This window comes from Crocuta crocuta, unplaced genomic scaffold, assembly GCF_008692635.1.
Source record: "Crocuta crocuta isolate KB4526 unplaced genomic scaffold, BGI_CrCroc_1.0 scaffold36, whole genome shotgun sequence".
Taxonomy (NCBI): domain Eukaryota; kingdom Metazoa; phylum Chordata; class Mammalia; order Carnivora; family Hyaenidae; genus Crocuta; species Crocuta crocuta.
This window is the reverse complement of record NW_027532203.1, coordinates 21296998-21309757: the sequence shown is the minus strand read 5'-3', so window position 1 is coordinate 21309757 and position 12760 is coordinate 21296998. Positions and strand designations below refer to the sequence as shown.

The window sequence follows — 12760 nt, the reverse complement described above, 5'->3', positions numbered from 1 at the left end:
GAACAAGATGGTGCCACTGATTAGAGAACTGTGCCTTTTAGTAGTTTCATTTTCTTGCCCTTAATTTTCCTCACAGTCTTCCCAACTCTGGCTATTAGTGCCTTGTCCTGGAGTTCCTCACTCCACCTCCAAAGGGCTATCATTCTGCTCCAATAAAATGTGATTACTATCTTCTATCCTCTCAGGAGCATACTAAGATCCTGAAATGAACATAAAAAGTTTCATAAAAAACAACAATGGTTTCCAGGCCCAAATTATAAAATAGTGAGATTTCAAATCAGAAACACTGGACATGTTCTCACAGCCCTAACTAGCTATGTGGCCTTGAGTATGTCACTGAATGTACTGAAGTTTCAGATGATTCATAGGTAAATAGGTACCATAAAGGCGCTGACTCTGTGGCCTTATGGTAAAGGTAAAATAAAATTATGTGTGCTAAGTGCCTGGCACAGAGCGTTGCAATACTAAATGCATCATCAGGATCAATGTCAAAATGAATATGTTCTCAGAGAAAATACTCAAAGTTAAACAAAGCCCTTCAATATATTTGCTTAAAGACATCATTTATAATGAAGGACATCAGTCACCAAAACGTGTTTCTTTTTCTTAGTAAAAAAAAAAAGGGACTTGGAATTCACCGAGATAGATTCAAAATGTAGCCACCCACTCTACCAAACAAGCATGACAAGAAGCAGCTGTTATCATCAGCACTTTCCTTTCAACCACTTTCTGTGAGGAGGAAGAAGAGCTGTCAAGTAAAAACTCTGCTTCCCTGCCTCCTAACACTGAACGACGTAAGCACCAGCATGATTTTCTTCAGAAGCTTCCAGAGTGTAACACTATCACTCTAGGACTCTTCACAAAACTCCTTTGAGCTATAGATGATGCAGGTGTGAGCATCTTTGTTTTCAGAGAAAAAAATGGGGAAAAAACCCAAAACTAAAATGAAGACCTATCCTTTAAAGACTAATGTAAGAAAAAGAGTACACGTGATCTGGGTTTTAGTCTAAAATTTGTCACTAACAGCAGTATTTATTAAAATCAATTTCTATCAGTATATTTACTTCTCAAATATCCTCATCCATCAACTTCTTGCCTTAAAACTACACAGGGCAGTTACAGGATTAAAATAAAGTGTGAATTGAAAGCATTTTGAAAAGGAAAAACCACTCTACAATTATAGGAACAATTATTGCTATCACAAACACCACAGCCAGAAGCCAAATTTGCATATCAACACTTCATTATTGGAGACATTGGTACATTAACGGTTTTAAAAAGACTGTAATTTGAGTTTTCATGGTTTTTGCACTTTCTGTGACTATCTTGTTTACTTGCTTTAATCTAAAAGGAAAAGTCTGTCAAATCTGCTAAATTAGCTTAATATTATTTTTGTTATTTGTTTCAATGATGTTTGTGAGTCACATCACTGCTAATCTGCAATTACCTAGGCTGAGACTGGGGTCCTGTTGAATACCTTTGAGCCTAGGAAAGCAGAAGCAGAGCCAGGATGGTGAGGGGAAAACAAATGCCAGCCAGTGTTGGAATTATGGAGAACAATCATTCCACAGACAATCTGATTAACTTTTGCCTGAAGAAGTTTCCCTCATGTTCTCAGATGTACTAGCTTACAAGAGTCATGTGTAGCTCTCTTGACTGGCATTCAGTTAAAGGTTTTTGTTCTCTAAGAATTCTGAAAAGTACAGTCAAATGTGGTCATGTAATCACTCATGGCATATTCCCATCTCGGGGTCCCACATGTCGTTTCTCACAAGTCCTAAAAGAATAAAAATTTTAAAAAACCCTAGAACATCCCCACTCTTCAAAGAAGTATCTGAAGGGTTCACCACTACACCTATACTTCTTTTTTTTTTTTTCCTTCCTTTTTATCAAGTATCACAGAAGAGATTCATATTTCCCTGGTGAGATAAACTTGAATTCCTATCTCATAGAAATGTAACCATGTCATACTAAACACCACTTTGGGAAAAAAGAAATGCAATAATGCAGAAGAACAGGTACAGAGCAGACAAATATTATAGCTCCTAAGAAATAGTCCACTGCCACTTTATGTAAGATGTTCCGATTTTCAAGTCAAATATACAAAAGGATGCCACTACAAAATGTACTGGATGAAATAAGAAATTTTGTTTCTGTATTAAGCTTTGTACACATTGTTTTTCTGTATTATAGATTTATAAGCATTGACTCCATATGAGATATTTTCACTTTAAGAAAACTTAAAGGTCATTTGATACAAAAATCCAAATATATTTAATACTTAAAGTAGGAGTAAACCGTTTTGGCGAAGATTCTAACCTTAGCAAAAGAATTTATTAGCAGGTTACTTTAAGAAAAATAAAAATTATTAACTGGAAACAAACTATTAAAATCCAGCTCAAATTTAAGGGCAATTCAAATAAAGATAAAGCATCCAAAATTATAACTAAACCATTCAATTTAGATAATTCAATTTATAAAAATTTGATTTGCATGACTTAGTAGTTTAACTTTGTACCAAGTGAGTCATGGCAATAGAATTGTGAGATGATTTGCCTGGCCCCTGAACTAGGTTTCGGTCCTTTAATCTCTTTAGGAATACTAGGGACAACTGAAGTGTCATTATCTTGTAGAGATGAGGCCATCAGATTGCCCACCAGGCCCTAAGAGTGTCTGATCAGATAAGAGTTAAGTTATAACTGAACTGCATGAAATCTGGTAAAGGATCACAATCCATGGTTTCTGCATTATCAGAAGCTAGCCATGGTTTCTGTATTGTCAATTTTGTTTGTTTGGAGAAAGGAACTGAGGAACACAAAGATACAGCAGGGGCAGCTTGAAGCAGATTTTTGGTATATGGAAGGTGTTTCTTATTCAGCCTGACAAGTAGTGGCTTCTTCTGATTCTGCAAAGTAAGAAGGGTCCTGTTTTGATTATCTATCGCTGCATGAAAAATTACTCTAAAGTATGGTGGTTTAAACAACTCTATTTCATTTGCTATGGTTCCATGCGTCAGAAATCCAGACCAGGCTCAGCTGGGAGATGTCTCTCTTCCATGTGGATTGACAAAGGTATCTTATAAAGTTATGGTCAGATAGTAGCTAGTGCTAGAACATGAGAAGTAGCTTTGCCCACATATGTGGTACCTTGGTAGGAACTGCAGTGAACCTGGGTATTGCTTTGTTCACATGGATCTCTCTAATGATTGTGTTAGTCTCTACATGGTAGCTGGATCTCAAGAGCAAGAATATTAAGTGGCAAAGGCACAATCTGTAGGGCTCTTCTGGCTCCACCTGTAAAGGCACACAGCATCATCTCTACTAAACTCTATCATCCAAAAAAATCTAAGGACAGCCCAAATCCAGACAGGAGGATTACATCATCCTGATGGAATGGTAAAGACACTGCAAAGTAGCACGTGGGATGGGATATATTGTGATGGCTAACACAATCTACAAGAGATTTTTAAAAGATTTTTTAGAAAAATCACATGCATCATTTCTTTCTCATAATTCTCAGTACGAACCTTGGAAAGCAGCCATACTTGGTACTATGTACTCTAGGAGTTAAAAGCAAACTGAAAAAATTTTTGTCACTCACCTGGCGGAACTGTTCTAGGTCAATTTTGTTACCCACCAGCACCAAGGGAATTTCATAGGTGTGGCGGACTTGAAAAATGAGCTCTTTAAACTTGGCAGCTTCCTGGAATGACTGGCGGTCAGTGACAGAGTAGCAGATGATGAATCCCTCTCCACCTCGCATGTACTGCTCCCGCATGGCTGTGAATTCTGCCTATAGGAAAAGAGCAAAATTGTTACAGAATTTAAAACAGTGAAACCAACAAGTCAATAAAATAAAAGGTCAAAATTAGATAAATTATGAGACCAAGTAGTTTGGGTAGAAATTTTTAAAAGTTTATTTCTGGGGTTTGTATATAGGAAAGCAGTATGGGGTCTAAATGTATCATTATGAAAGCTGAACGTTTTAAAATGTTCAGAGTGTTGATCTTTAATCATAGAAAATTTGATTCAAGAGATCTTGGGGGGAGAGATGTTAAATAGTAGGTTAACTAATGAACTCTCAGGGATTATACATATCCTTTTAATAGTGTTCTACTTAATGATCTAGTTTTAGGAAAGGGAATCCAAATTTGTGTACTCCGAACATTAAAACCTAGAGGAACTAATTTTCGCCTCAAAAAGATGAAAAGAAGCACCAGTTTAACTTTGATCATCCTTGCGAATGGAGGAAGCTATTAGCACAGATAATCTAAGACCCAGTTTATGTGTTTGCATTTTCTTAGATTTGTCTCCTGAGGGGCATCAACAGAGGGAATTGATGGCTGAGTCACGGCTCCTTTTCCAAGTTCAGTTCACTCTTCTTACACACTCTTCTTTCTCTTCAGGGAGAAATGTACCAATGTCCTAATCTGGGAGACACTACCGTATTGGTTTTTCATGTTGCAGCCCACCTGACCTACAATTCCCTGGCAACTCAAAATTCTGCATTTGGTCTGTGCTGCAATCCAAAATATTCCTTTTAGTCCCAAATATCTGTTTCCATTCACTGTTATTCTACTGAATCCATGGTTAAAATCACAAGGGATAGTTAGATACGTGCAATAGGAAATATAAAACTTAGACTCTGGCTGTGGAACAAACCATGTTCAACAGTGTAAGAACACAAAAACATATTGTGACTCAGAACGTTTGTGAAATAAGTCCTCAAAGAAAGGAAGGATCACAGGGCACTTGGATGGTTGAGTTGGCTTGGCGTCCGACTTCAGCTCAGGTCATGATCTCATGGTTCGTGGGTTTGAGCCCCGCATTGGGCTCTGTGCCGACAGCTAATTCAGAGCCTGGACCTGCTTCTGATTCTGTGTCTCCCTCTCTCTGACCCTCCCCTGCTCATGCTGACTTTCTCAGAAATAAATAAAAAACATTTTTAAAAAATTTTTAAAAAAGGAAGGATCCCATGATCTTGAGCTGTATTTGAAGATTTTGAGGAGATGGAAATTCTTTACCCAGTGAACTATTTATAAGAATTACTACAATGCCTTTTTCAGAGTAATTGTTGAAATAAATATTGATTTAACATGGGTTGGCTTTTGAAGGGTCAGAGCACTTACACACATCCAAAAATTTTGGGAAACTGAGGTGCTTATGAGTGTAGAGAGGGTAATAAAGTTAATAGGTCCTGAGTTAGTGGGTGAATCTTTTTGAATCAATATGAGATGGGTACAAACAGTATCACTGGGTTTAACCAATCATTTTTAAAGTTTTAAGAACTTGACTGGTGGCCACTACAAATTAGTTTAAGACAGGAATTTATCAATTCAGGACATAGCATTTTACTTTATCTCTGCTGAGTTTTATATACTAGTTACATTTTCTTGTATTTGAAATGATTAAAATTATTTTAGAGTGGGGAAAAAAGGAATTTAAAAAAGTTTTAAGAACTTGAGCCCAGAAAGGAAAAATAAAACACTTGTCCAAGCTAATGTGGAATTAGTTTGAATAATTTAGCTTCTCTGATTTTTACTATCTCAATTTATTTAGTACTAAAGTTTACTTAAACTCAATCTTAAATTTCACCATGTGAGTATAATACACTAACATGGGAGAAGAAAATCCTTTGGGTCTGTTTCTTCATCTGTAAGATAAGGTTGGCTTCTAAAAGTTCTGATGTCCCTCACAGTTACGGCCTTCTCTAATTCTTTTTATTTTTTTTTAATGTTTATTTTTAAGAGGGAGAATGAGACAGAGTGTGAGTGAGGAAGGGGCAGAGAGAGAGAGGGAGACAGAATCCAAAGCAGGCTCCAGGCTCTGAACTGTCAGTCAGCACAAAGCCTGATGTAGGTCTCAAACCCATAAACCATGAGATGATGCCTTGAGCTGATGTTGTTCGCCTAACCAAATGAGCCACCCCTGGCATTCTCTAATTCTGATAATACTTTGTCTCAGTCAGAATCCCACAGCTGATGTAGATTGACTAAAGACATTTAGCTGCAATTGTTAAATGAGGTTTCTCCAACTTAAAATTACATTTTTAAAAATAGAAATGATACAATCACCATAGAAATATACATGATATGGGGCGCCTGGGTGGCTTAGTCGGTTAAGCGTCCGACTTTCGCTTAGGTCATGATCTCGCGGTGCATGGGTTCGAGCCCCCCGTCGGGCTCTGTGCTGACTGCCAGCTCGGAGGCTGGAGCCTATTTCAGAGTCTGTGTCTCCCTCTCTCTCTGACCCTCCCCTGCTCACGCTGTCTCTCTCTCTCTCTCTCTCTCTCTCTCTCTCTCTCCCCTAGAAAAAAAAAAAGAAAGAAATATACATGATATTTAAGGATTTATTACATCAGTGTATATGATCAAAACAATAAAAGTACAAACTAAACCAGAAAAAATTTACTTTACAATTTGTGGTCCATTGTATTTGCCAATTACTATTTAAGCATTAAAATTGTTTATTTTTAACTGTCCATTAAAAACTAACCTACATATTGCAAATACTCAAGAGGTACAGAAGTATATAAAATTTAATTTTCTTATCACAAACTTCTAGTTTTCTTTTCCAAATGCATGACAGGTAATAGTGTCTTTACCCTTACAGAAAAAATAGTCTATGGAGACTCAAGCAAAGACCTCCACATTCCACCTTTGCACACTTTTTACGCTCAAATGGACTCATGATATATACAGTTTTTCCTTTTAACCTCAACTAAGATTGAATATAATTAATAGACCTTGAAGATCATTCCATAAAAGCACAGATAAGTATTGTTTGCCATGAATGTATCATAAGCCCTTTAATGCATGTACCATAATTTATATAACTAGTTGCCAATAAACAGGTATTTAGAGGTCTTATTTTTATTCCTATTACCAACTATGCTGCGATATAGATTCTTCAACATCCATGTCGCACAGATGTATATCTGAGAAGTAGTACTGCTAGATGAACACACATTTTTACTTTTGAGAAATAGCACCAATCTCACTACTAAAGATGTCATACCAGTAACTCTTTCCAATGTTATGCAAAGGTACCTATTTCTCCTCATTCTCACCAATGCCACTTATCAAATTTTTTTTTACCTTTGATAAGTTTTAGGGTACAAAATAGAATCTTGTTTCTTTCATCTGTATTTGTATGAGAGTCAGACTGAGCATCTCCAAGGTTTCTTATCCATTTACAAATCCTCTTCTTGATATGATTTTAAGAAATGAATTCTCTGCTACATATAGTTTTATCTTTTACGAGAGTATTTTTTTGGGTACATTTGGATTGGAGAAGGCGATTTCTATGTGAGACATAAGAAAAAAATAATACATTTGAGTACATTAATAATAACTACATCATAGGGGAGAGACTAATATATTTTAACAAATCCAACAACCTATTGGAAAGACAGGAAAAGCAGGAAAGTAAAATTCACAGAAAACAATATTGGATGAATGACTGAACATCCAATTGTGCTGGTTAACTGGACTCAAATCACATATATGCTATATTAATGGGTCTACCAGTCCTCCCACCTGATCTGAATTGAAGTCTCCACGTATGAGGTTATAGCATTAGTATTTTGAAGAGTTCCTTGTTTGATTTTGCTTTGTATCTAGATATAAAGCTATATAACTGTGTTTGTGTTCAAAAGTGGTCTTTATGATGTGAGCACAGGACCTGGGAAGTATAGTACACACTTGCCTTCTATGTCTGTAACTCAGAGTATGTCCTCTAACAAACCACCTAGCCCCTCAGTGCCTCAATATCCTTGTCAAAAGGGATTAGGACACACATTGAGCCCACCTTACTGGGCTGTAGAAAGGATCAGATGAAAGAACAACTGTGAAAATGCTTTGATCAGTTTTTAAAATACAATACAAATTAAGCCTATGATTATCTCTGGTACAAATCCTGCAGAATAGAACCCTTTCACTGGGAGAACAGTCATGAAATTCTCTTTCAGCTGCATTAAATATAAATGTAGAAGCATTTCTTAAATATGGTTAATTGGAAAACTAAGGTGTTTTTTTCTCCCAAAAAGGAGAATCTTTCCACCGATAAAACAGATATAATTAAGCTATCCCAATGAAAAGGGAGGGATACTTAGCTGATCTTATCCATATGAACTCTTTTCACAGCATATGTATGATTTACTTAAAGATGCACTGGAGGCTGGTGGGGAACAGAAAGTTGAACAGAATCTCTTCAGCTATTATCAACTTAATAATATATGATAACTGAAATCACTTTATAAGAAAAATGCTATGTTCAACATGTTGCTTCCGTCTTTATTCACCCATGAATTAAAGATCTCTGTGCTTTATGTTCTGTGTATCCTGAATGTTAATATCTTCTTCACTTGCTTCTTGCTATGAATGAAACTTGTTGGTTAGTTATTCAGGAACATTATCAGATTCCATTTGCTATCCATAAGCAGCAAAATATCTATGAAACAGACCTAGTGTGTAAGATGCTACAAACATAATCATTTCTAATATTTTCCAAGCTATTCTGAGTACAATGTTGTAGTTTCATCAGTTCCCTTTGATAGGGTTTCTTTTATTCGAATAGTGAGGATTCTCTTAATTCTGAACACAAAGGATTTTGATTAATCTCATGTCCCAGCTTCTTAATTATCAGAGTATTTTAAGGTTTTCAGATATGTAGAGACTTGACCAGCTCCCCACTGTATTCAACTAATGCTCCTACAATGTATGAGTGCCTCACTGTTTGCAAAATGTACTAGTGCTGCAGTCAGGTGAACCCTCAAGTGCTTTCTAGCACAAAACACACATATCATGGTCTACATTGGTTGCCCTACTCATAATGACATTTCCATACCAAACTTATCTTCCTAGTACAAAAAAAGTAAATGAAAAAAAATAAGTCACTCATGCAGCTAACACTATGCCAAGTGGTTAGATACATAAGCTAACAAAAGAACCTTATGGCCCTGTCTGTGCTAAGTAAACAACTAGGCCAGGAGAAAACAAATGAAGAGCAAATAAGGACTACATGAACTGTGAGGATTTAGAGAAAGGCAGGGGCAGTTTGCAGGAGGAGGGCAAAGAGGACTTGATGGAAGAAATGAGATGGGTTACTCTTTCTTAAATTTGTCAACTATAAAGGACTCCTCAGCTTTCATGCAAGCCTACTTCCAAAGATTACGTACAGTTACCCTTAAATAATCTTTCATGATTCAAATTCAGTATTTGCATGACACTTGAACATCAAATACCTGAATAGCAGTCCACAATTCAGTGTTTGGAGGTTGTCAGAGGAGCAAAGTTTTTGTTTGGCTGTTTGTGTGTTTAGAGAAGGACTGAAAAAATGAAAATATCAAAGTGATGAAAGTGTAGGTATCATAAATTTGCTCTAATTGATGCAAAGTACCAAGATTGAAATCAATCGTAATAGTGGTTCTTCAGGGTCAATCTGATGCCTTCAGGTGGTTAAAAATGTTCAATTAAAATGAGTAAAGAGCTTTTATAAATGCTGGTAATAAATTGTCAAGGACTATATCCAAAAGGCAAAATATAATTCATGAATTTATATTATTTTGTACTTTTCAAAGAATATAGCTATCACCATGATAATTTGTCTATCATTGTCTTTCAATATTTGACACTCATGTACTTTCAAGAATGCATTAAATCATGAAATACTGCCTAACTCATTCACTAAGTATTTTTGGGCACTTATATGACATATGTGTCAGATTTGAGATGGCTTAATACAAATAACAAAAATGTGAGTAAATATAGAAAAGAACAAATAGAAATTAGAAGATTCAAACCAAGATAAAATGCTTTTATCTGCAAATTTGACTCAACTTCTAGACAACCAAAGCTATACTGGGAACATAATCAATTCCATCACTCTGTGGTCAACAACAACATACTCATGTGTTGGGTGACATGAATCCCTCCCGGAGCAGTTAGAGCTGAATGTAGTTTCTCATTATGAGGTTTCAAATGGGGGACAATACCCTCAATGTCAACGGGATCTGCAGTAGTAGGTTTTCTAAGAGTAAGTCTCTAATTGTGTTTTTCAACTTAAGTCTCACTATTTTGTAGATTTACTCAATGTTACTGCTGAAACACTCAAATGAGATGATAGAAAAGCCGTTTTGTAGAAAATACAACAGCATGTTAAGATTGAGCACAAGAGTTGAAAATATTTTTATTTTGATGCTGAAAAACTAGGAAGTCCCTAGATTCTTATATGGCATGGGATACTGGAGGATTCATAGTACCTATAATCTGGATATAATGAATATTACTCCTATATGTAAGGCTCTTACCTCAGTGCAACTCAAATGCTGACGTTGCATGAAAACTGCATAATTCATGAGGCCCAGTACAAAATGAAAATGTGGAGACTTTTACAAAAATTGAGCATTTCAAGATAGCAACAGTAAGGCATTAAGCCAAGTGCAGGACCTTCTCAGTATGGAGCCCTACTTGATTGCACAGATTCCTGGCCCGTGAATCCAGCCTTATTAGCATGGTAGAACCACAAAAGAGTAGCCAAGAATGTATGTGAGAAGGACTCAAAAGAGACGGACCCTGGGCAGGTCTGTCAGAGGAATGGTCAGTGGCAATTCTGCTCTGACATTAAGTCACTACTGAAGTTTTCTGGTCCCAGTGAGGGACAAGAGACTGGACAATGATAAACGTATAGGGTGGGATTGGGGAAAAATTGAGGGATATGTGGTAGGGGACTGAAATATGTACTCCACATAGAACTTGTTATTAAAAAAAGAGACACGAGTATAGCTTGCTCAAAGGGGTGACATGTTCCTGTTGTTGAATAAAGTCACCAGATAACCAGGTTGCAGATTTGATGTGATAGAAAACCAAGAACTCAAGATAATTTTTTAAAGGAGGAGATTAATGTAGCCCTATTTCAGTAAGATTGATCTGGCAATAGGAGTCAAGCAGAAAAGAGAAGTTAAAGACAGAGAAAAAAACTTCGAAGGCATTTACAGTAATCCTGAAGTGAATTTCCATGGAAGAAAAAATAAAAGGAAATACACTTGAATGAGAGATCACAGAACACAGAAATGGAAAGAAGAGAAATATTTCCGACATTTAAAGGAATAAAAAAAGAAAGACTTGATGCTCACCACTTTGGGAATGAGAGAGAAGAAATGAAAAAAAATGCTATTGATGGCTCTATCAATAATACTAGGCAATATGTTGGGTTTTTGCACATGCTCTAACTTATTATTAGCTCTCACATTAGATATGGGGGGAAAAGGAAATTATAAAGATACTAAATGATATGGCCCAGGCCCTACAATACCAATTAGCAAATCAGAGACATCATACCATACTTCCTCTCCAAAGAAAGAAAGAATTAAATTAAAAATAGCTTCAGTTTTTGTAGCTCTGGAGGCTGGAAAGCTGCAGAAGTTAGTAAAAGAAAGAAGTGGACGGAGAAAGTAAATAACTTTAAGGCCATTTTGTCTCATAAAGAATTGCACTTGTCTAGTTAGATATGACCCTAGATATCTGAAAGGAATGGTCCACAAGTAACTGGAAATCTGGTTTATAGGAAGGAATAACAACTGAATGGGAGATGTCTGAAAGCCACAATTAAGGGGTCACATCTTTTGGATTGATTAGAGGCCCAAGGATTAGGGTGTAAAGCAGACTAGTCTGGATCAGTTTGCAGGGACAGGGATTATTTTTACCACTTTTCTGAAATCTGGAGCTTTGTCCCATTGAGAATATATTTATCTATTGTAAAGGAAATTTTATGAAAATAGTTTTTGACAGCTACTTTTCTAGTAGTTCCCTCTTGCCAGACATACTCTGTACTTAAGCTTTGTTTGTGCCCTTGTAACTCTTTGTATTATAATTCATATGCTTCACTCTCATTCCCAACACTAGACTAAACTACCTGAGGACTATTCAACATTGTATTTTCCAAAGCATTAGGGACTATGCCTGGATCAGAGCCCAATAGATAATTATATTATCATTTGGTTAATTACTTACTTTAAGCTAAATGTTTTTAAATGACTTTACTATTCCCTGGATGATGTACATTTAAGAAGAGGCTAGAGGAGGAAGACAAAAGGAAAAGGAATCAAATCTCTAAAATAAATGGATAAGACTTTTTGTTACTCATTCCTGTACATGTAAGGCCAGACCTAGTTTAACTTTTATGTAAAAATATATCCTACTGAATTCTGCATCAATTAAAAAATAATGTTCCTTATTTCATTCTCTACTTTCAATCATTTGTCTTGTTCTAAGAAGAAAGGATGAGTCAGATAGTCTTCTGATGCATCAAATTTCTTTCCCAAAGAAGTCTGTTTGCCTTTCCCAAGTCTATTTGATTTGTATTTCCTTGAAGACTCCATTTCAGGACTGCCTCTGGTGGTACAAATCCACTAAAAGAGATTTCTCATCACAGCTGGTTTCCTGTTTATGTTGGAGGTCACTCATACTGGGAGCTGCTTTCCTGCTGAAAAAACCCACAGGAGAGCATCTTGGAAGAAGTCAGTGTAGCTGTGTTATGAAAGGTTTTTATCCATTGCGTTTTAGTCTTTCTCAATGTGATACTGAAATGATGATCCCCCAAAAAATACAGTAAACAAGAAAACCCACCTGCCAATATTGCATTTGCTAACTGACTTATAAGGCAGGTGGTAAGCTACCACTCAAAAGAAAAATTGTGGTATATGCATGAAATATATAGTATATATTTAAGGAAAAATATGTCCTATATAGGTCACATGCTCT

At 36.2% G+C, this 12760-nt stretch overlaps 1 protein-coding gene across 1 annotated transcript in view; it reads right to left on the bottom strand.

Annotated features, from left to right (window-relative positions):
• RIT2 (Ras like without CAAX 2) overlaps nucleotides 1-12760 on the bottom strand; it is a 381589-nt gene that overhangs the window by 181037 nt on the left and 187792 nt on the right. The window contains exon 4 of the mRNA XM_077777640.1: nucleotides 3601-3792. Within this exon, the coding sequence (XP_077633766.1) occupies nucleotides 3601-3792 (192 nt within the window). The remainder of the gene's footprint in view (nucleotides 1-3600; nucleotides 3793-12760) is intronic.